Consider the following 24,063-nt stretch of genomic DNA (forward strand, 5'->3'; position numbering starts at 1 on the left):
GCCAGCCCTGAGCCTCCCTGGCTCTGCTCAGCCCCACGGAGCTGGGGCACCCAGGAGGAACATGCAAGGTAAAAGCACTTGTCACAAGGAATGAAATCAGAAAAAAGTCTTTTTGATTGTAATTGGCATCTCTGAGGCTGCTGCTGGAGGCTCCTGGAGGACTGGGCTGATGGCAGAGCACGTCCTGGAGCCTTGCTCTCCTCACTGAGCCCGTCCTCAGAGGACCTGGGGAGGGGCTGGTGGGAGCTGGGGCTGCCCTGTGCCCTCAGAGGGGCACTGGGAGGTGGCATCTGCTGCCCTGTGGCCAGCACCAAAGGGAACCTTTGGGTCAAACCCCTGCAGAGCAGCTCTGCTTCTTGGCTCTTGCCTGAGGCTGTGTTGAGTGCAGGCACGTTTAAAGTCTGGCTCCTCTATGTGGCTGGCAAAGGTTAAAAGATCTCCAGTGTCTTTGTATTTAATTCTCCCTTTTAGTGGCAGATTATTGTTCTGCATGGGAGTTGAAATCCAGATGGGTTTGAAGGACATTTCTCCTGCACCAGGGGCTGGAATGATTTGTTCAGAGCTGCTATGCTTTGTCTATCCTTGTTAAGTACCCAGAGAATACAGACTGCCACTGAGGGAATTTCATGTGACACATAAAAATAAGGAGTGCAGGGGAAAGCTGTAGGCTTCACAGTGTTTAACTACCTTCTATCCTTGCTACAGAGCAAGCAATTTTCTTTGAATTTGAGATGCCAAAGGTGGGAGGACACCTACTGCCCTGCCTTGGGGCTGGCACTGGTGCCCTGTGGGAGAGTGAGAGCCACCAGCTCTGTGCTGCTCATGTGGGATTGTGGCCATGCCAAAGGGATTAGTACCAAAAAGGGCTCAACACTGGGAAGTGAGCATGAGTGAAAGTGTAAATAGGATCAGCAAGTTTGTGTAGTTTTTATACATGAAAATTACTCATTGCCACTGTCACAGCTCATTTGGCTGCTGACTGTTCCTGCTGTCCTGGTGGCACCAAGGGCAGGGCTGGCTGTGAGCTCTGCCCTTGCCAGCATCTTCCTGCACTGCCCCACCTTCATCCTGGCTCTCTGCAGGGGGATGGAGCCACACAGCACCGAGATGGGCAGGTCAAGGGAGCAGAGCAGGCCCAGGCACTGGGGACTGCAGGTTCCAGGTACCTGAGGTGTGCCATGCTGTGGGCTCTTCAGTCCCTCCCTGTTCCTCCCCCTCACAGGGCAGTAATACTTTGCTTTCCAAAGCTGTGAGAGAAATCCCATCACTTGCTCTGGCCCTCTTTGTCCATTTGAAAAAGCCCTTTCCAAGCCATCTCTCTCTGGGAGATGAATTCCTCACACACATCCTGCCAGGTGAGGTGTCTGTCAGGGGAGTTAATCCCCACTAATCCCTTCCCTCCTCCCCAGAGCCGAGCACACAATCCCCTGCTGTTACAGGAATGCACATTAAATGTGGCTCTTTGGCTTAAAATTCATGAACAAGAAAGGGGAGGGGATGTTTCCATCTTTCTGGTGGGATCTGCTGCCCACCAGCCAGAGGTCACTGCCCTGGCAGCAGCAGCTCCTCCTGTTAATCACTGGGAGTTTGTTCCCAGTCCAAGAGTTGCAGCTCGTGCACCAAATGGGCAGCCTGGAGCTTTCAGCAGCAACCTGCCTGTTCTTACTCACTGATTTTGTGCACTTGAGGGGTGCACAGAATAGTTCATGTGCTGTGGTTCCATCAGGTGAGGCCCTGGTGTCCCTTGGCCTCGCTCACAGGCTCTGGGGTGCAGGGCAGAGGGGTCTGGCCATGGTCTGCTGTGCACAGGGGCTCTGGGGCAGTGGCAGAAGCTCCTCCCAGCACAATGGCCCCGACTGGCACAGTCTGTGAACTGGCCTTTGGGGGAAAACACGGAATGAACCCCTCCCCATTGGCTGCAGAGCCATTTAGCCCTGACTCTTCTGTTGTTTAAACAACTCTCAGACAAATAAATGCCTTTGTGCCGTGGCTGTCAGCTCAGGCTCTGCTCTCCAGGAATGAAGTGTGTGGGATCTGAGCTGCCAGGGGAGGTGGAGGCAGAGGAGCCCCGTCAGGGGGTGTTGAGGGCTCTGCCTCCTGCCACCCACTGCTCATTTGCTGTTTGCTAAATGCCCAGGCTGGGCTGCAGAGAGATCTCTGGGCATCTCTTATCTCTGCTGTTAATTCCTCTGTGGCCGAGGGAAGGGCAGCTCCTGGGTGGAGAGCCATGTGCCACGCTGCTCTGCTGTCACCACACCTGCCATGGAAATGGCAGGAGGAGCAGAGCAGCTGCTGGCATGGCCAGGAGCAAGGACACGCTCGGGAGGAGGCTGCTCTAGGGCAGCTGCATTGAAAGCAGGTAGCACTCAGCAAAGCGCACGTGCTGAAATCCCACAAAAGCACGGATGGGAAGGGGCAGGAAACCCTTGCTGCCCTTTATGGAGGGTGCCTGGCAATCTCACCTGCCCTCACCTTCCCTGAGGCCGGCCTTAATTGGGTTTCTCTTATAAAACCAAAATGTGGAGCAGGGAAGCGCTGTCGGCACACACCTGCTGGGACTCTCTGGGGAGCAGAGGGAGGCAGGGCCAGGGAGGGGGTCTGGGCTGGAGCTGAAACCCTCAGTCACACAGCAGCATGGCTCTGCCAGGCGTGGGAGACGTGTCCTGCTGAGCTCTGCCCAGGTAGGAGGGCAGATTGTGACAGAGGCTTTTAAAGAGGGATGGAGTCTGTGTGCTTCTGCTCTGCAGGGGGAAGGGAGCAGAAAATGGGTTTTCAGCACGGTGTGGGGAGGTTGAGCAGAACCCAGAGCTCCTGCTTGGGCATGGAGGGGGCTGGGGTTTGCCTGGGTGCTGTCACAGGATGTTCAAAGCCTCTGTGTGTCGAATCCCACGGGAGGTGGCTGTAAGCCATGCCCCGGGGCTAAGGGCTGGAAGCAGCTCCCAGAGCAGGGAGGGGAGGGCAGCACCCCGTGCTCTGCCCCTCTGTGTGCCCAAGGTCGGTACATGGGGCAGAGCTCCCAGCCTTGGAAGCCTTCCTTATCCTCCTCCTCCTCCTCCTCCTCCTCCTCCTCCTGCTGCCGGGACGTGCTGGAGCTCAAGTCAGGAGGGTGCCCTAACTGTGTGATGTCCATTCACACAGCTGTGTGGCTCCTGCTGTCCCCTGCTCCCACGTCACTCCCTGCTGTCCCCACAGGGCTGTAATGTCATGGAGGACCAGGACCTTCGGGATATCGGGATCGGGGACCCGCAGCACCGCCGGAAGCTGCTCCAGGCTGCTCGCTCCCTCCCCAAGGTCAGCACACCAGGATGGGCACTGCCAGGCACGGCTGTGAGCACAGGGGAAACAACAGCCAGACCCTGCATCTCCAGGGCTGAGGGAAGGGTCTGGGGAATAGCAGGGAGGAGGAGGAGGAGGAGTATACTGCTCTTCCAGGCTGTGTGGATGGTGGTAGCTCCATGCTGGGACTGCTCCTCCTGCCAGTCTTGATCCCAAGCACATTCTTTGTTTGTACAGTGCTTTTGGTACTGGCTAGTGGACATAGTGATGGCCTGTAAACTGATTTTCATTGACCCCATATCCCTTGGGATCCCAGCTCCTGCAGCTTTTAACACCTTGCTTGTGCTTTCACAGTTGAAACCCCTGGGCTGTGATGGGAATAGCCAGCCATCAGTTCCTGCATGGCTCGACTCCCTGGGGCTGCAGGATTACATCCAGTCCTTCCTCTCGAGTGGCTACAGCTCTATCGACACTGTGAAAAACCTCTGGGAGCTGGAGATAGTGAACGTGAGTGTGGCCCCACTCCTGCCAGGCCAGCAAGCTCCTGCCCTGTTCCCTGGGGATGGCACTTGCTCCAAGTCTCTCAGAGTAGTTCTGTGCCCGTGGTGACCCTGATCTCTCCCTGCAGGTGCTGAAAGTGAACCTGCTGGGCCATCGGAAGAGGATCATTGCCTCGCTGGCAGACAGACCCTACGAGGAGCCACCAGCCAAACCACCACGGTTCTCACAGCTGAGAGTGAGTCCCTGCTCGTGGCTCCCTGCCTGCTTCATGTGTCAGTGCTGGGAGAAGTCTTGCCATGGCCAGTGGTGTCCATACAGCTGCTCACCTCATCCTCTCCAGCCACCCAGGCAGCAAATACATGTGCAGGGGCAACCTTGCAGTGAGTGGGGCGAGATAATTCCAGCCCTTGCAGGTCAGCCTCTGGATGCTGACCCCATGGGAAAGGTCAGGCTGCCCCTTGGGATCAGGTGTCTGCCCTGAAGGGGTGCAGGGTGCCACTCCCACCTCTGCCCTGCACAGAAGGGAGCTCTGAGCCCACTTTGTTGCCCTTGTTTCCTGGTCAGAGATGTGGGAGCTTTCAGCAGGCAGCAGTGACCCAGCCCAGCTGGAGAGGGGCTGCAGCTGGGACTTGGTGTTTGATTGCACTCTTGGGATCCAGAGCCCTCTCCCTGGCCTGGCTGGGCTGCTGAGAGCTCCTGCTCTCACTGCCAAATAACACTCAACAGGATGTGTGGATGTTGATTTTTGCTGCAGGAGTGGCAGCATTTGGCTGTCAGGCCCTTGTTACGGGGTTTGGCTGGGAGGGAAGCATCACATTCCCTGTTCTTCCTGAAAACTGGCTTTTGAGAGCCGAGTTTGGCAGAAGCTGCAGGGCTCAGAGCGACCCTGAGCTCAGGAATGGGGTAGCATGTCGTGCTGCCTCCTCCCAGAGATTGCTAATCAGCTTCCTGGAGCAGGAATTGGAGTGATTAGAGTTTACCCAACCTGAACATCTGGTCCTTGCCCTGCTGCAGAGCTCTGCCCTCTTGGATTCCCAAGCCTTTCCAACCCAAACAGCCTCAGCTGAAGCGAGCTGGGATGCTGTGTTTGCTGACACGGGGATTCTTTAGGAGCTGGGTTCAAGTGTGAGAGCAGAGAGAGCTCACACTGGTGCTGCACTGGGAGGGTGCCCAGTACAGACCCACTGCCCTGTGCCAGGCAGCAGGAGCCCGGGAGGGACCAGCAGCCAAGGAAGGATCTGCACCGTGGGCAGCAGCAGGGCTGGGACAGGGAGAGGCTGCTCCGGTGCGGCTCAGCTGATTGAGATGCTGCCCGGGGAGGGAGAATGGGCCATTTGCAGCATTTCCTGGCTCTGCAGCTGGTGAGCTCCAGCGCTGGCTGCGGCGCGGGGGGCGGGCGGACGTCAATGGCAAATCAAGCGAGTGCTTTGAATGGGACTAATGCGGCCGCAGCTGTGCCGAGGCTCTGGCCGTGCCTGCGGGCCCCGGGCGCGCTCTGGCGGCGGCTCCTGGCGCTCCTCGGCTGGGGTGGCTGATCATCATCACCCTCGGGTGCTCAGCTTAGTGCTTTGGGGGAGCCCAGCCCTCTGGAGTCACCTTGCCCCCAGCCCAGCGTGTCCCTGCCCTCCTGGGATAAGCTCTCAGAGGCAGAGGCACACTGGGCACAAGGGGCTGAGTACATGGCTGAAACCATCCTGGAGCATGCTGGGCACAAAGGGCTGAGTGCATGGCTGAAACCATCCTGGAGCATGCTGGGCACAAAGGGTTGAGTAAATGGCTGAAACCATCCTGGGGCATGCTGGGCACAAAGGGCTGAGTGCATGGCTGAAACCATCACCATCCTGGAACAAATCAGGTGTCTCATGCAGAAGGTAAAGGGTGGGATTGGCACTGAGGCAGGAGCCCCCAGAGCAGGAGCTGACCCCGTTAGTCCATTCAATGCACCCTGTGTTGGGCAATGTGGAGGGAGTGATGGAGGCACAGCACAGCCCAAGCTGACTGGGACCCTTTGTGGCGTTTGCTCCTTCCAGTGCCAGGATTTGATGTCCCAGACGTCCTCTCCCCTGAGCCAGAACGACTCCTGCACGGGCAGATCTGCTGATCTCCTGCTGCCCTCCGGGGACACTGCCAAGAGGCAGCACGATCGTGGCACTGAGCTTGCTCCCTACCCCAGAGCTGAGCGCTACAAAGCACAGGTTAGTGGGTGCTTTTGTGTGTCCTGGGGCCCTCTGCACAGGCTCCCCCATCTCTGGAGCCAGGGAGAAGGGAGGGTGAGGCAGGGAGGGAGCTGGTCAGGCTCAGCTTCCCTCAGACATTCAAGTCAGCAGCTTCTTTATGCCTCAGTTTCACCTCAAAAATGGATGGCTCACACTTCCACCAGCACTGGCACCTTAACCCCACATGCTGCCTCCACCCAGCTCCTGGGGGGATTTGGCCATTGCCAACCTCAATTCCCTCAGCTCAAAGTGCCCCCCTGAGAGATGATCCAACGCATTTTGGCTTCACATCCATGCTTGTTGCCCTGCAGGAGGACCGTCGGGAGTCCAGGCTCACCCTGCGCCCCCCCAGCCTGGCAGCCCCCTATGCCCCTGTTCAAAACTGGCAGCACCAGCCCGAGAAGCTCATCTTCGAGTCCTGCGGGTACGAGGCCAACGTAAGTGGCTTTTGGTTTGTGGGGTGGTGAGGATGAGGAGCTCTGGGCTCTCAGGGCATTGTCATTGCCTTGGGAGTGGCAGGATTTAACATCTCTCCCTCCTTCACACAGTACTTGGGCTCCATGTTGATCAAAGACCTCCGAGGGACCGAGTCTACCCAGGACGCCTGTGCCAAGATGAGGGTAGGGAGATCCTGGGGCTGGGGGCTTCACTTGCAGCCTGTGGGGGATGATGTGGGCTGGGGAGGGGGGACTTCAGTGGTTCCCCAAACCCTGTCCACCAAACAGGCAGTGCCACTGTTTCTGGTGAACTGCCCCTTCCCAGCATTGTTCCCAGTACCCAGAGTGTCTGGGAGTGTGGGTGTTTTCACTGGGGAAGTGGTGGCTGGGTTCTCTTCAGGTCCTTGTCTCTTCCCCTCTGCTTCCACCAGGAGCTAACTTTCCTCCTCCTGGTCCCAGATCCCCAAAGCTTCCTGTACAGGCCTGGGGGTTTCTCTGGGGTGGGGGTAAAGAGGGAGCATCCATTCACAGTTGGTCACTTGAATATTCTCATTTTTGAAGAAATCCACGGAGCACATGAAGAAGATCCCAACCATAATCCTGTCTATCACATACAAAGGGGTGAAGTTCATCGATGCCTCCAACAAGGTGAGCTGCAGATGCCTCAAAGTTGGTGTCTAGAGGGACACAGCCTGCAATCCCACCTTCCTGGGGGCTGCAGGTCATTTTTTGTGCCTCCAAAAGCCACAGCTAGTCCTGGGGAGCTTCTGGGGCTGGGGGAGAATACCAAGGTGGTGATGATCACCTGAGTGCCAAAGGCTTGGCAGACTGGCTGCTTGTGGACCACGCTGCCATTTATTCCTGCCATGGGAAGGAGCTGGGACTGGTCTGGCTGGGAGACCCCCCCTTCCCTGTCCCCAGGACACCCTCCACAGCCACTGTTTGCAGGGTGTATTTGCCATCCCCACAAGGGTGACGGGTGCTTGTGGTTGACCCTGGCAGAATGTCATTGCTGAGCACGAGATCCGGAACATCTCCTGTGCTGCCCAGGACCCTGAGGATCTCTGCACTTTTGCCTATATCACCAAGGACCTGCAGACCAGCCATCACTACTGCCATGTCTTCAGCACTGTGGATGTGGTGAGTGCATTGTCATGTCACATCTCCTGGTCCTTCACAGCCCATTTGTTTCATCCCTCAGCTTTATTGGCTACTTACAGACTGCTCCTTTCCAGGGTTCTTTCACCCATTTTTACCATAGTCTTGGTTCCAAATGCCTGTCCTTCGGACCTCTGTGGACAAAGAGAATATTTGTCTGGTTTCATTACTGCCGTCTCCAGTGCTGAATAAAGCAGGGCAGGAGCTTTCCCTCCTGGGGAATGTGCCATGCACAAACCCCTAACATGCTTTCAATTATGTTCAGCATAATGGGCTGATTTAACAACTCAGAGAAGGTAGAAGTGTGATTTGCTTTTATACTTGGGCAGAATCAAAACTGCACAAGACTTTTGGGCTATTTTTCTTTATGCTGCTGAACTGCAGTACTGGTGGGGCTTTAGAGGTGGGCAGGAGACCCTGGGGGAGACGTCGTGGTCCCAGCTCCCCCACATCTGGAGCTCAGTGGCTTTGCCAGAGACACAGCAGGATGTGACCTGCTGATGGGAAGGTCTGTGATCCCATAGCAGCTTCTGAGCACAAGGGGGACTGTGTACAGGGTGATCTGACAGCTTTGTGTTCTCTGTGTTCTCTCCAAGAACCTGACGTACGAGATCATCCTCACGTTGGGACAGGCATTTGAGGTCGCCTACCAGCTCGCCCTGCAAGCCCAGAGAGCAAAACCTCTGGGTGCTGGAGCAGGAGAAATGATTGAAACAAAATCTTCCAAACCGGTGCCTAAACCACGAGCAGGCATGAGGAAATCCGCGGTACGTGGAGCGACCTGCTGGGCTGAGCTGGGGGTTCTGGTGGGCACCACACCCCTACACCTCCCCTGGGTGGTGGGGGGAGCCCAGACAGGGTCCAGGTGCCTGTCCTGCTGCTGGCACTGCAGGTCTGTGCCTGTGTCACTTCTGCTGTGGGGCTGGGGCTTCTCCTGGTAGCAGAAGGGCAGGCAGAGGTGGAAATAGCCCAGGTGGGATGGGGCTTTAGTGCCCTGCTGGGTCCAGCAGAAGCTTCTGCAAACCCTGCAGAGCTGCAGTGAGATACGTAGGTGAGCTGCAGTATGGGATTCCCCATAGCCAAAACCAGCCAAGAGTGGAGCTGCTGAGGAGCAGGGACTGCTGCACAAAGCCACTGCCTTCCTTTAATGTCTCCTTTTGTCTGTGTTCTGCTTGCTCCCCCCGCTCAGGTGCCGCTCCCTCCCGACACCCGCTGTTGTTACTGTCACACCTGTACAACTCACCGCCCCTCCTACCTGCCGCTGCAGTCTGTTAGTCCTGGAGCGAAGGTCTTTACCCTTCTTCCTGCCATCCTCCATTCCAAACCGACCCGGGCTGCCTCCCCACTTCCTCTATCTCCTGCTGTGCCCCCGTGTCCTGCCTCGTTGTTGTTCATCCCCATGTTCATTCTGGCCCACACCAGGGGTTTGGATGAACCCCAGGGATCCGCTGCTCCCTCCCGCCCCTGCTGATGCAGTGTGGCAGCTCTCAGCTAACCCCGCTGCTCCTGCTGGGGTGGTAACTTCCCCGTGGCACCCTGATTTAGCAGGACAAGAGGAAAGAGCCGTGCTTGGTCAGGAGGGTGAATCACGTGGGAGCTCACCTGCCAGGAGCTGTCTCCCTCCGTCCCATTTCTGTAGCGCTCCGTTTTTCATGCTTGTTTGAGATGAGCAAAGCTGTCGCTGATGGTGACAGGGACTCACAGCCTAATGCAGGGAGTCATCTTGGGGTGCTGGGTTGAGACTGACGTGGCCAGACACATTTTAGCTGTGAAGGACTCAAATGCCTCCCCCAGCAAGAGCTGCTTCCTTGCACACGTGCACATTTTTGGGACGGGCAATAGGCAGGCAGGCACTCTGTGCTTTGAGTCCCCGCTCGTTCTGTCCCAGAAGCACGGGTGTCCTAAGATGCCCTTTCTCTCCTTATTTTCTAGCTGGATCCTCCTGAAGTGGACCAAGACTCCCAGTCTCATGCCAGTGTCTCCTGGGTCGTGGACCCCAAGCAGGACTCCAAGCGGACCCTCAGCACTAAGTATGAGACCACTATCTTCTAAAGCAACCGCCCGCGTCCGCCCCGTCTAACCGTGCCTTTGCGATCTGATCTGTCTGCTCTTCTAAACTCCCTCTTCCTCCAGCTGCTCGCCCTGAGCCCGCCTAGGCACCACGTCCAAGGCAGCAGCACTTAGGAGACTGTAGACTAAACCGGCTTTTGTACCTGCTGAACACTGTGAATCTCCTTTCTCGGAAACAAGGGTAACGCTGTAGCTGCCCGCCAGGCGGGAGGAGCAGAGAGGGCAGGCTGGCAGTCGGAGATGTGGATCCAGGAAAGCCGCCCACCGTTTTCACGTCTTCCCCCCTCGCTCTGGCACTGTGAATCCCTGGGGGCAATGTGATACTCCCCAGGCCTTTTTTTTTTTTATTCTATCTCACCTTGTCTTTGGACTGATGGAGACCTCTTGTCTCTACGGTGCACACACTCCCTCCTCCTAGATCCTCCTCTTCCCGACTGAGCCACGGCTGTGTACTGTTCAGTGAACTCACCTCTCCTTCCTGCCAGTCGAACCGACACTAACCACTGTGATGCTCTCTGCAAATAACACACGGGCACTTCCATTTCCTCACAGCCACCCTTGCCCGCAGTGCAGAACTTGCTCTGGGTGGTGGGGGAGCGTTGGTTTGGGCCAGGTGTGATCGTTCCCACTGTGAGCTCTGTCCCCTCTGAACATGAGGGGGGGTTTGGTTGCATGCATTTCAGTCCTTTGTAGGTCGTTCTTTCTCTCATAGTCCTTGTGTTTACACTCACCAGACTTCTCGTGAGAGCTGGGTGTAGTTCTCACGTGGCAGCCTGTGGTTAAGCTTCCAAAGGCACATGTTGTTGTTGTTAGCCCCGGGCTGGGGAGGGGAGGTGTCAGCTGGGCACCACAAGCAGCATCAGTGAGGAGAGGTCAGGGAGCAGCCCTGGGTTATTTGCCCCTGGTGTTAGGACCCAGTAGCAGCTTGTCTGAGTTTTGCTGTGGCTTTGGAGCTGCTGCCTCAGATCTTCCATTTCCCCTCAACTGCAAAGAAATCTGATGTTTCAAAGTCCTTATTTTAGCTCTTTCTCAGGAATGAGTTTGATCTCCCAAGTCATTTGTGACTTAATGGCAAACTGACCTCAAACTGAGGGCTCAGCCAGTGGGAACCCAGTGAGAGGACTAAAAGTAAAAATGTTGTCTTAAAGCAAAAAAAACTAAGGAAAGCTGTCTAGCACATACATGTAAAATGCCACAGAGTCCCTGACACAGAGTCAGCACTGCCCAGGGCCTGCAGTGCCACCCTGCCAGCCCAGGCCTTGTGGACAGCAGAACATTGCTGTGCCTGAGGTGCTCCAGGAGGTTGGGTTTGGGTTCCATCAGCACTTTTCCAAGTTCTAAGAGTGCCCTGAAGGTTTCTGTGTCCCTTTAAGAGAAACTCACTCCCTGGTGTGGGTGGCAGAGCAGTTTCCATGTGTAGGTGTTCAGCTGCCACACATTCCCCCAGTGTCAGAGGCTCTGAGCTCTTCACCTCCCCCTGCTCTCAGCTGGGAAGGGCAGGTCCCTCTGCACCCCCTAAATCCGGGTCAGGAGAGCATGTGCCTTTCTTAGGGTGACCAAACCCAGCAGGGATCACAGGCAGCCCTTCCCAAACCAAACCACTGCCGCTCTGTGTCCGTACCCTGACGGTTTTTGTGTCCCATCTCCAGGCCGTTCGCCCGGCCTTTCCCAGCTCGTGTTTTTGTGTGACTCGGAAATTCATTCCATTATCTTCCTTTCTGTTTGCCTCTGCGAAGCTGAGCTCCGGGCAGCCGTCTCCTACCACGGGATGTAGTACTGGGGCAGAGACCTGGGACGCAGTGGCCTCCTGACATGAAGATCATCTCCCTCTGGCACGGGTGGCTGCCTCAGAGTGGGTGCGTGGCTGCTCGGTGAGGGCTGCTAGAGCACAGGGTGGGAAGGGACCCAGGCTCCGCCGAGGAAAGCTGCTCATCTCCTTTCCTAGCAAAGGAAAACTCCAGACTCGGAGGCCAGGAGCGATGTCGCCTTTCCTAGTTTGAGACAAAAAACGTCTTTCGACCCGTTTGTTTTTTAACAAAGAGACACAGAGCAAATCCGGTTCATGGTTTCAATGTAGTGCTGCAGCCTTTCGGTGAGGAGAAAAAAAAAAGAAAACCAACAGATTTTTATTTGCTGAGAATCCTGCAGTCCGGTGAGGAGCACGATAGAAAGTCTTAGCAGGGGCGTGGTGTGCACATTTCTGATGGTACTTACTCTGCTTCAGCTCTGGGTGAGCAGGAGAGAACGCCACATTCCTGGAGATCGCTTTCTCCTGTGTGAGAACCCGGCAGGGTAAGTCTGCATCCTGTTCTCCAAGCCACTCCGCGCTTTTGTAGCAAATGGAAGTAACTTGAGGAAAAGAATCTGCGAAGGATCTTTCACCCCAGATCAGCTGTGGCCAACACCCCTGATGGTACAAAGCTTCCTTACCCCCCGAACTGTCGTGTTGCAATACTTGACATTTCTATGGCAAGGACCCCATTTCTTCCCATTTCCGCACTGAATTCCTGGGGACGACCCCTGCTCCAGCCTCTGTGCACCTGTCTTGTTTTTAAATGCAGTTATGCCCTGAAGGGTTGCGGTTTTTTTAAGTATATTCAATTGTGATTTAGCACTTTTTTGATACTAGCTCATTATTTAATTAGCGCAACCATTTCAGAAGATGAACAAATAAGGAGTTAAATTTTGGGCATTACACTGAACCAGTCCATCCCCAAGGACAAACCACATCAGCCTGAGGGTGGCTTGGCCCTGTCTGAGCCCAGTGTCCCCAAAGACACCACCTCAAAGGTGTTGTGTGCTTGCTTTTATTCTGAATTCCAGAGCGTTTCACAGCGGTTTGGGCTGTGACTGACGTGTTTTCAGACTGTTCCCCTCTGGGGAGAATGTCAAAATGGTTGTGATTTGAATTCTTCAGATGCAGAATGCAGCGCAGTGCGTCTGTCGTGATCTCATCAGGCCCTGTCGGGGCTGTGGGACCTGCTGCTGCACGAGAACCCTGTGCCCAGTAATTCCTGTTTAACTCCACTTGCTGCTGTATTGTCAGGATTTCCTTTAGTCTCTCTCACCAGTGAGGCTGGGAGGGAAGTGAACCATAATCCCAAGGGCACAGACCTGTAAAGAATTGGGAAGGGGGAGTGGAGATTTTGGGTTAAGTCAATGAATTTAGGAAACTTAACATTCCTTGTTATGCACATGTTGCAATTCATACTGGTGTAAGTGTAAATATTTGGTGTGTTGGCAACAAGTCTTTGGTGAGATTGCAAATTGAACCTCTGCTTGGGAGGAGGGACACCTTTCCTTTCTGACACGTGAGCTTTTTTGGAGGTTGGCTTGGAGGTAACGTGGTGATGAAGACTCCAATCTTCAGGCACTGGGCTCGGTGACCCTGGTGGTCCATTCCAGCCCCACGTGTAAACCTGTGGTTGTCTTTAGTGATCCATTCTTTAGCCAGGCACTCCCTTTCTCCCCTTTCTCACAGAGCAGTTGTTTTGGCAGTTCAGTGTGGTAGGGTCTCAGTGCTGGAGACTGACCCTTGGCTGTGCCAGTCGTTGGCTCCTGGCCACCCTCACCCACCCACTGTGCAGTATTTGGGCTCTTCCTCCCTGCAGGGTTTTGTGCTATCTGGAGGAAACTGCCCCAGATTTCTGGTGCTGAACATGACATTGCATCCAACTGCATCTGCTGTATTACCTGCCCGGGAGGAGCTGGGGTTCTTCTGTTCCTCTCTTTAAAGACAGATTGTGTTTCACAGACTTTGGTTTGTGGGCTGAGCCCTCACTCACGGCTGGCAAACAGAGTTGCCAAGTTTTGTCTTTCTTTTTATAGGAGGGGATGATTTTTTTTTTCAAATTGAAGATGCTTTATCCTTTTTTTAATTTTGTGTTTACAAAGAAAAAAAAAAAAAAAACAGCACTAACCTTAGCTGTTCAACTGACTTTAAACTTGCTTTGGGATTGTTCTTTTTAGAAGAAATTATGCAACTTTTTTGGGGTACACACCTGTCCCCCCTCCCAGGGAGAAGATGCAGCACCTTCCAGGCTGTACCTTCAGTGAAGTCTGTACCTTCAGGAGGCTGCTGAGACACAGAGCAGATGCCAAAAAGCCCCGAACTCGTCCCGTTCTGTGTGCAGCTGAGGTGGAGCCAATGCTTTAATGCTCCTTCCACCCACCTCAGAAGTTTCCAGCAGCAGCATTTCCCTGGCTCTGCTCAGATCCTGTTTTGGAGCTGGCACAGCGCTCACAACGCTGCCGTGTTGGAAAGGTCTCCCTTTTAGATCTCTCATTGGAATTACCTTAAATTTGATTTCCCAAAAGAAAAGTACCTGTGCTGTTCTCGCTAAGTCAACCCAGCTCAGACATTTTTCTTACCCACAGAAGAATAACCTGGGATTCCCTGACAGGGCAGAGACAGTCGAGTTCAGTTTGCAATGTGGACATTTTTGCTAATTGTGATGTATGGCAGTGGGGCTGATTTGTAATACAAATGTTATTTAATCTGTCTGTATTTTGATACTTGAATTTCCTTTTATTTCCTGTATATACAATTGTTAATCTGTTCAAATTTGTCTGAATTTTAAACATCTTGTGGTACCAAACATAACCAATCTGTGCAACAACATAGACTGACCTCACTACAACAAGGCGAGATTGTAAATATTCCTGGGCTTCCAGCAGTCGTTTTGTTGTTTTCATAATTGTACAACTTAGAACAGACCGAATTAATAAACAACCTTAGACACACGTGTGTGCTCCTGTGTGTGGCCCCAGTGTTGTGCCCAAGTCCTGCTGGGGTCTGTGTCAAAGCAGGGCAGTTCTCATCCTGCAGGCACTGCCTGGGGGGTTTGGGAGCTTTGCTTGAAGCTGCTTTTTCTGCAGTCAGTCATAATGACCCAAACATTGAATATTATTATTTTGGGTCTAATTTATGCGTAAAATCACATCCAAATGTTCTGTTAAAGACAGCACGAGGGTCTGCAGCCATTGTGGGTGTATCCTACACGTGATGGAGGGTTAGAAAGGCACATTTTTACCCCACTAAAGTACATCTGCAAGGATTGTGTCCCTGGGGGCTGTCATGTCCTGGGGATAGCCACTGAAATCTTTTTTTGCAGCACAGCAACGAGTGGTTCCTGTGACACCAGTACCCATTTGGGCAGCCATGGTTCAGAACATTTACCCAGCAAAGACCTGGGGCTTGCCAGGAACTAGGACATTTGAGTATGTAAAATTAGAGCAAGAAATCCAGACATTTAAATACAGGTTAAAGTTCAGATTTTCGTGTCAAGTAAAATCTGACTGATGTGAAATGCTAAATACACCAGGGATTGTTAAATTTATACCATATGTTCCATTTCTAATAACAAGGCAAGTCAGGTTTTCAGGCTGGCATGAAATACACTGAGCTGGTTTAATGGTTTGAAGCACCGTGAGGTTTTATCCCTCACAGCCACAGCCCTGGCTGGGACTGACACCTCAGCAGAGGTTACAGGCCCCAGGCAGAATCTGTGAGTTTTTAACTGTGAGTTAAAAAGCCTGGTTTGCTCTGCAGCTCAGTGAGCTCCACAGCCCCTTGCCTTCCCCACCAAATAGTGACAGGTTTTTGAGGAAAAAAGACTGCTACTTTTTCTAGTTGAGAGGTTTATTCAGATCCTGATGTGCCAAGGGTCATCTCCTGCTGGCCTCGGTGGAGTTGTTGGATGAATTTTTACAAGCTGAGGCAAGATCTGAGAAACTGGAGGAGAATGGATTCCACCCCTGCCTGGTACGTGGAGAATGTGATCAGAAATAATTCAGCTTGCAGCTGGGAGAAGTTCCTTCCTGAGAATTCCCAAACTCTTGCCTGTTGTTGATTGCACTTCCAAACCCTCACCAAACTTCCAGCAGCTTCTCCTGAATGGAACCAAGGCCCTTTGGGAAATCTTTTTGAGAATATTGTCCATGGAGGAAAATTAAAAGGCTGAGGAGGGAATGAATCCACTGCCCTGTAGGGATGAAAAGTATGAAAACAAAAAATAATTGGTCAATCAACAGAAATCTCCTGTGAGAGAAGCTTCCTCAGGCAGCCAGGAGCAGATCAGGGGCAGCCCTATCACAGGAGGCTGCTGTAGGAACCAGGAACGCTCTGGAGGGATGCAGATAAACCAGAATCCAGCACAGGAACCCAGGTGACACTGTGTGGCACCTGAGAGCACTTCAGGATCAGGTTTGCTTTCGGTTCGTCAAACATCCAATTTCTTTCATGCAGGAAAAAGCCACATCAGTGAATTGTGTGTGCAGGGGACAAAGTCTGGCCAGATCCTCTGCAGAAGGTGCAGAGACGGTCGCTTAAAGAGCTCTGCAGCTGAGACACCAACGCCTCCGAGGAGAGCTCCTCCGCAGAGTCTGCTTTGTTCATGTCACAATCACAGCTTACACAGCCGGAGCCTCTAAATCCCTCCACATTAGTGACTCATGCTCACTATTAGTGACTCTGACACTCATCAGATTTAAGAACTTCTTAGTAAATCATGAAGCAATGAATAAATAAAACATGCTCCAACTTTTTTTGCTTATTCTAGGAGCCATCTTTTCTTGGTGGTACTTCAGTCAGACCCAAACCCACTTCCATCCCCATTCTCACACTTTTTTTGCTATGAGACAGAGAAAAGCCAAGCCTGAATATAGCGATACATATTTATTTATATTTATATTTATATTTATATTTATATTTATATTTATATTCACACAGACCTGTGTGGGAGAAGCCCACCCCTGGCAATCCAAAGTCCCTCTAAGGACAATTTCACACCCAATGGTCAGTGTGGAATTGTCACCAGTGACTGCCCATAGCTGGCTGCAGGAGAGAACCGGTGCAGGCTTGGCTGCAGAAAAACAGGATAAATGTAAGGGAAGGAACGCGAACCACAGCCTCGAGCGGAAAAGGGGTTTAAAATCATTTACTGAGCAGCTTTTGAGTGAAAACGTGCAGGTTTGTGTACAGACAAATCACCCGCTGCGGCTGCGAGCGGACCCGCCGCCCTCCCGTCCCCGCGATCCCCGGCGCGGGGCTGACCCCTAGTGCCGGCCCGGAGCGGCGCCTCGCTGAACGAACACCGGGCACGGAGCGAACCAACACCGGGCACGGAGCGAACCAACACCGGGCACGGAGCGAACCAACACCGGCACTGCCCCAGCCCCGGGGTCCCGCGCCCACCACTCCCAAAGCCGCCTTCGGGCCCGGCGGGCCGGGACTCCCCTGCTCCGCCAATGGGCCGCGCCAGGCGCCGTGTCGAGGTGGGGCGGCGGGGCGCTCCCATTACGGGCGGAGGGGGGGAGCGAGGGGGGCAGCGGCCCCGGTGTGAGGCGCGTCCCGGCGCCGCGCTGAGGGGCGGCCGCGGCGGCGAGAGCCGGGATCTGACATCGCATCCCGGCCATCCCAGCCCTGCCATTGCATCCCGGCCCTGCCATCCCGGGGCTCGGCTGAGGGGGCGGCCCCGGAGCTGTCGGGGAGCGGCAGCGGGAGCTGCAGGGAGCGCTTCCAACCGTGCAGCCGCCGCAGCATCCTTCCTGCTCCTTGGTTCCCGCAGCATCCTTCCTGCTCCCCCGTTCCCGCAGCATCCTTCCTGCTCCCCCGTTCCCGCAGCATCCTTCCTGCTCCCCCGTTCCCGCAGCATCCTTCCTGTTCCCTGGTTCCCGCAGCATCCTTCCTGCTCCCCCGTTCCCGCAGCATCCTTCCTGCTCCCCCGTTCCCTCAGCATCCTTCCTGCTCCCTCATTCCCGCAGCATCCTTCCCGCTCCTTGGTTCCCGCAGCATCCTTCCTGCTCCCCCATTCCCGCAGCATCCTTCCTGCTCCTTGGTTCCCGCAGCATCCTTCCTGCTCCCTCGTTCCCGCAGCATCCTTCCTGCTCCCTCGTTCCTCTGAGTTTGTCCCTTTTCCTTTCTGGTGGCTTGACTCCGGTCACCTGCTGTAACCTCTCCTGCACTTCTCTGGGATTGGGGTTAAACCTTCCGAAGGGCAAACCCACAAACGCTGGGATGAGGCTCCTTGTATGCCAATAAACAATTTGCCTTTTTTCTCCCTCCCAGCATTTTTTCCCCCCTCTTAATTTATTTCCTCAGCATCCATGACAGCTGCTGGCCTGAGGCACTCAGGGATTACAGAGCCCTCAGGGCCACAGGGCAGGGACAGGGAATTTCCCTCAGTGCTCCTGGTGCATTTTCGTGCAGTGCCAGACCCAGCTCCTGCCCTTTTCTGATCCTTAGCTTCACGTGAGGAAGCTGAGGATGGGCAAACAGCATTTATAGAGAGTAGAACAGCACAGCTCCTGGGGGGACTGCACTTTGCTCTTGTCTCTGTTTCAGAGCAGGGCCCGTTGCTTCCATCCCATAAATCCTGATCCCAGAGGAGGCAATTGTATTTAAATATATATGCATTTCCCCTGCATTAATTTCCTTTCCCATGTGACTGGTGACATGAAGGATTGTAATTGAAGAATGTATTTTTAATGCATTTCCTGCAGTTTTCTGCAAGGCAATCTAATTCCTGAGTGGGTTTAACTTGCCACAAAGGCAGAGGACCTCAGGAGCACTGGTAATTGGTCTGGGTGGGTTCTTTTAATTTACTGTTTTAATGTGCTCCATCTATCTCTCTGATTAGATTAATCTCATTTATTTTAGCCAAGCCATCTAGCTGAAATCCCAACAGAAGAAATTGGGATTTTGAGTCTTTTAGGGTGAGCACTTGGAGTGTTAGGCAGCAAACTCCATAGGGAGATTTCCAATTTGCCCTTTTATCACGCCAGAAATTTGTAACCCTGGTGACCACATTGGAAAAGGACCATTTGGGCTGCCAATCTGCCTCATAAGTGAGGAGCTGTGGAGAGCCCACACAGGTCTCCTCTGCCCTGCTTGAGGCAAATTCCCCAAGAAATTAAACCCAGCCTGGTGCAGAGGGCTCAGCTTTCCAAGAAGGCTCCCATTTTCCTGGCAGGAGCAGAGAGAGCTCCATGACTGGACCTTCCTCACCTGTGGAACGGCCGCACTTTTGCAGCCCAGCCGTCGTGACCGTGCTGGGCGCGGCGAGGGGGAGAGCCTGCCAGTGCAAACAGAAATACCTTCCCCGTGGAAGGGGAAATGGATTTTTTGTTTAAAAGATGGCAATGTTTTTCCAAGCCTGATGAATATGAAAGTCCCCATTTAAAGGAGTCGAAGCGGCGGAGAAGCTGGTCACTGTTTGCACGCCCACGCGCCGACAGAGGAGGTGAAAGCAAACTTCCTGGTGTATCCCGATCCAAATCACCTGGGAGTGAGGCACAGTGCCCCGAGCTGTGAGCTGAGCAGCCGCAGAAGGCTCTCTGTGAAACCCCAAACCCCATCCCCACAGGAGAGGCAGAGCCCTGGCGGTGTCACAGCCCTCGCTTCCAAAACGGGAGGCAACTGGGAGCCTTGCAGCTGCATCTGTGGCTGTTGGAAATTGGCCTTACAGGGGGAAGGCAACGAGGGTGGAGGGCAGAAAGTGTTAGCAGGTGTTTTGGGAGGGTGTGGAGGGGAGAGCAGGGGAAGACTGGAGTTTTCCTCTGCCCAGTTCACCAGGAAAGCTATTTTTGCAGGAGCTCCTGGGCGCCAGACAAGGTTTGGATTGTTCCCGTGCTGGATGCTGGTGCAAATACGTGGGCAGACGCTGGATCCTGAGGAGCTCCCAGTGTCCCAGCAAGCGTGTGAAGGGTATTTTACACCTTGTCCAGGTGAGAGGATGTCTTGGCGCCGGGTTTGCCGCAGTCCCTGATTTTGGTTGGGAGTGCTCTGGAGAAGTGAGTACCTCTGGCAGGGGCATGCAAGGTGTGTTTGTGCCCAGAACACACCAATGCTCCACCAGCAGCTGTGGTGTCTGTCAATTCCCTACTCCTCAGGTGGTGCGTGACCTTTCCTGTGAGACATCCCATCTGCATGAGCTGCCTTTGCCACCACAGTCACAGTGGACGTGTCTGAGCTACAGGGAGCAGCCACCTGGAGCAAACCAGCCCTTGTCCTGTCCAGCCTCCTGTGGGCAGTGCCCAGTCTCGGGGTGTTCCAGACCCATCTGTCATCTCTGTGTGCTTAGAGGAGGGGTTGGTGCTGGGTAAACTGAGGCTTGGAGGGGTTTGGCTCATGGTCACCTGGGCAGCCTGGCCACAGCCCAAGCATCGTGACTGGGAGTTGTGCATGGAGCTGGGGAGAGGCTTCTCGTGCCACCTCACCCCACTGGACACCCCCACACCCAAAACTGGGTTTGGGCTCCTCGTGCAAAGCACTGGCTTGCTGCTGGTGCCCCTGGCTCTGGATAATCTTCGTATTTGCTGACTTGACTAAATTGTGGCTTGGTGGAGAGCTCGGCTCTGGGGAAGCTGAAGGTACAGGGAGGCCCAAACCACACACAGCGCTCGGGGAGGAATTGTGATCCAAAAAAAAAAAAAAAAAAAAAAAGTTCAAAGGTGTTTTTGGCTTAATGCGGTTTATCTAGATTGCTTTATGTTCGTTAATCTGCATTAACACAAATTCTCTTGGAATGGCTGGCTGGGGAAGGGTTTGCTCAGCTATTCTGACAAGGAGAGACTTTTCCAAAAGTAAAAAGTTTGAGCTGGGAAAATAAAAGCCAGGTCCTGTCTGGCATGAGTACATGGAAGCCTTGTGAGCACAACAAGGCTGTTTCATCCCTGCTGCCCACATCCAAGTGCCTCTGGCTCCTGCAGGCACTAATGACTGATCAACTTCCCCCACTGCCATGGAGGATTAATCCCCCTGTTCCTCCTGGGGTGATGGGAACCCCTTTTCCAGCTGGCGTGCCAGAGGGGATGGCACAATTAGTGAACTGCAAGGTAAATTGGAGGTCAAGCCCAGATTTGAAGGTGGTGGTGGTGGGTGTGAGCGTGACCCAGGGAGCCATGTGATGTGGGCGACGTCCTGGAGAGGCAGGTGATCTCCCTGTCCTCTCCTTTCCCCAGGGCTGGGATTAGGAGAGATTTTACAGCTGAGTGACCAGCCTCATGGTGAGGTTTGGTTCACAATGGCTCAGCCCCCAGCCCCTTATCAAGGAAATGTCTAGGTCTGGTATGGCCGAGTTGGGCATCAGCAGGGCAGTTTGTGCCTGTGGGGGACCTGTCCCTGGGAGGCACCACCCCTTTGCATCCACAGGCACTTCCCACCTTGAGAACAGGCGGAGAAACAGCCAGAGAAACCTGGAACTTGTGGAGATGGATGGCAAAGCCCAGTGCTTTGGAGAGGGTTATCTAATGCTTGAACCTTCACCTGCCATCTGGGTGCACTTCTTGCTGTTCAGAAGTCTTCTCATGCACCCTTGGGCAGGTCCTTGCACCAGATGCCACCTCTTTGCACCAGCTGCCAGTGATCAGGATTGCTTGAGTGCCACAGGGCTGGAAACCTCTCAGGGACCAATGGATCAGCTCCACGAAGGGCCCGGCTCCAGCTGCCAGCAGCCAGGAGCAGCAGCAGGCAGGCAAAGCATTCCTGCAGAGCTGGGATGGGAGCTGTAAGCAGGACCTGGGGCCTGCCCCAAACCCAGGGGACTCCCTCCTCCCCCTGCCCGTGCAAACACCAGATTAACAATTTATTTGACATGTTGCGGCTGGTTAGTTCTTCACCCGCTCCCCTGATCAGAGGGAATAAGTGTTGCAGTGTGCAATAATGTTCATTTCAGGTGAGGGTAAATATAGAAAGGAAAACCTGCTGAGAGCAAGCCATTTATTCCTGCCTTTGGAAGCCTCTGCTCATAAACAGTCAGTCATGCCCATTTGGAAAATCCCAGTGTGGTTTTCTTGGCCATCCTAGAAGAACATTTACTTTCCTGTAGGTTAAGAAGTCCGTTTTAAATAAAAAAAATAATGTCATCTCACTTCCAGCTGCCCTCGGGCGTTTAGGGCTTGTTGACACACTAAGGCCGCTCTGTTCTCATGCAAAAGTGGTCTGATGCAGGAATTAGGAAGGAGATCCTGCAGGGCTTCCCCAGCCGGTTGGGCTGTCAGCCCCTTGTTCTTTGGGCTCTCCTTGTTCCCTTTGGGATTTTATCAGATGTTTTAGCCATGTGTAGGGTTAGAACCCCCCAGCTTTTGGGAGTGTGGATTCAGGGAGGTGCTGGGGGTGCCCTGAGAGCCCCATGCACGGGGAGGCTCGGGCAGAGGGATGAGCTCATGCTGGACCAGAAAACCTCTGAGGGTTTTTGGGAGAGCGTGCCAAAGGCAACAAGACAGCGAGGGCTGCAGGAGCATCCCTGAAACAAGCCAGCAGCCATGGCCAGCCCATGGTGACCTGCTGCAGCACAGGGAGGACAGCCCAAAGCAGAGCTGCAGGAGGAGGCTGAGGAAGGTGGGGAGCCCCTGGCACAGCCCAGCTCTGCCTCTTTCCTCCATCCCAAAAGTGGCACCGGTGAGCCGAGCGGGAGAGCAAAGGGGCCGGTTTGAGTTGGACGCCTGCCCCCGTCGGCTCCGCAGCTGGCACCAGCCAGCTCCCTCCTCTGGAGTGTTCTGCACTCAATAAGGGTCTCTCCGTGTTTTCTGACAGGCTCTGGATTTGGCTCGGCTTTTGCCTTGGTTTCCAAAGGCAAGAGGCAGTTAAGTCTCTTGGAAGAATGAATTAATTAGCAAATGCCTTTGGTCAGGTCAGTGCCCTGAGCAGTGTGCCCGTGCCTCCGCACCAGGTATAGGCTCAGAGAGGCTGCTCTCACCCTCCCATATTTCCAGAGCTCTACATGTATCATCTAACAAAAAAGAAAGGGGAAAAAGCCTCCCCCGGAACGCAGTATTGACTTTAATGGTGGCATTTGTGTAAGCAACAAAATATTGACGCAGTTGGCTGGGGTCTGGCCGGGGCTTCTGGAAATAAACTGCTGCCTTGTTAAATTGTAGATGGAAATGCAAGTGGGAAAATGACTGACATCTTACACAAGGCGGGCAAATAAAACTGCTGCTTTACTACGGCGTGAAAAAACTCAGGAATTAATAGGTCTCCTTCTGCTCCAGGGTGTTGGATTTATCCCCAAGTAAGATCCATAAACTATTTTAAGGAGAGAAGTGCTACTTTTAAACATGTGTGTCTGGGTCCTGGAGTTCCCGTGGTGTCACAGTTAACCCCTGCCTTGTCACGGCTGTGGGCAGCAGAGCAGCCCCCCCAGCCCACCACAGCCCTGTTCTTTGAGTCACCATTCTTGCCAATGCACAGACACATCAGCAGCACCTGATAAATGATGAGGTTGCTTTCAAAGGATGTTTTCCTATGATGTGTTCCCACAGCTTTTGTCAGAAACGTGTTCAGGCCTCGACCTGGACTCTGAGCTTGATTTTACTAGTGTGGGACATAAAATGTATTTTAAAAACCCCACCTGCTCCAAAGCTGTGTCTGACTCAAAGCAGATGCACTGAGCATTGCTGAGTCCATCTGGGGTGTGACCCAGCACACCCCCAAAGACTCCTTTTGACTTCAGTAGCTGAAGACCTTTTATCATCTTCTATGGGAAATGTGATTAACAGAGCTGTAGAGAGTGATACATCACTTTCCTTTCTACCCAAAGCCCCTTCCTTCTCCACCCACATCCTGAAGATCTCCCAGCTGACGTACATGTGCTCGTGGAAAAGTAGGATGAGATAAAAGCTGTGTTCCAGCGGCACAGGGTCCGACTCACCGGCAGTGTAATTATACACGCTCCAGTCCGATCTCCCAGTAATTATTCTGGAATAAAAGCCTGCCTATTTCTGTAAGACCTTATGTCACTTGGAAAGCTGTTATAAATTCAGCTGGAAAAAGGGACCCTTATTCTGGGATAAGTGTGGTTAGTGGTTAACTGGGAACGGGGCTATTCCTGGCGTTGCCATTGACCTTCCTGGTGACGCTGGGCTAAGTCACTTCACCTCAGCGTGTGTCACCTTCTCCTGCTGCAAACCGGGAATTACAAACAAGGGCTTTCGCAGGCAGCGTTTTGGGAAGCCCCATGACGCTGGAAAAAAGGTGTCACAGGGTGCCAGGCAGTCATTTAGTGGGACCTGGTGCTTTTTTACCCACCTTGGAGGCATCTGGATCAAACTGTAGGCTGGGGAAATGAGGACGAGTGCTGGGGACCGGCTGAGCCGCGTGAGCCTGGGCTGTTGGCGTGTTACTGGGAATACTGTGTTTTCCTCTCGGTTTTTAAAAATAGTCTATTCTGTTCCAAGTTGTAGACCACAGCCCTCGCTGGGGCATTGAAATGTCTGGGCTGCTGTTTTCTCGAGCCAGCACCTTCCAGTGTTCAGGGTGGGGATGTGGTACCAGCATCCATCCCCCCAACTGCTGGATCCAGCAGAGATGAGGGGGTCCTGCTCTGGACTGGCAGCATTCTGGTTCTCATGGACAGGAGGGACAGGGAAATCTGGTTCACTCTTCTGCCTGCAGCATCCCTGCT

The 24,063-nt window shown here is 53.7% G+C and overlaps 1 protein-coding gene across 6 annotated transcripts in view; it reads left to right on the forward strand.

Moving 5' to 3' along the window:
* The window catches only part of ANKS1A (ankyrin repeat and sterile alpha motif domain containing 1A), a 74,543-nt gene extending 60,142 nt beyond the window's left edge, over positions 1–14,401 (forward strand). For 4 of the 6 annotated variants that reach the window (XM_071450405.1, XM_071450403.1, XM_071450406.1 and 1 more), the window contains 10 exons: positions 3,193–3,291; positions 3,631–3,783; positions 3,905–4,012; positions 5,808–5,972; positions 6,305–6,430; positions 6,542–6,613; positions 6,992–7,078; positions 7,433–7,570; positions 8,185–8,355; positions 9,521–14,401. In XM_071450405.1, coding sequence (XP_071306506.1) covers positions 3,193–3,291; positions 3,631–3,783; positions 3,905–4,012; positions 5,808–5,972; positions 6,305–6,430; positions 6,542–6,613; positions 6,992–7,078; positions 7,433–7,570; positions 8,185–8,355; positions 9,521–9,640 — 1,239 coding nt within the window. In that variant the 3' untranslated portion in view covers positions 9,641–14,401. The remainder of the gene's footprint in view (positions 1–3,192; positions 3,292–3,630; positions 3,784–3,904; positions 4,013–5,807; positions 5,973–6,304; positions 6,431–6,541; positions 6,614–6,991; positions 7,079–7,432; positions 7,571–8,184; positions 8,356–9,520) is intronic. The other 2 variants (XM_071450401.1, XM_071450402.1) reach the window with 2 other exon arrangements.
* Positions 14,402–24,063: the final 9,662 nt, after the last annotated feature.

The sequence above is a fragment of the Agelaius tricolor genome, unplaced genomic scaffold (genome assembly GCF_023055355.1).
Source record: "Agelaius tricolor isolate 1412-34295 unplaced genomic scaffold, bAgeTri1.0.p SCAF_30, whole genome shotgun sequence".
In the NCBI taxonomy this organism is placed as follows: Eukaryota; Metazoa; Chordata; class Aves; order Passeriformes; family Icteridae; genus Agelaius; species Agelaius tricolor.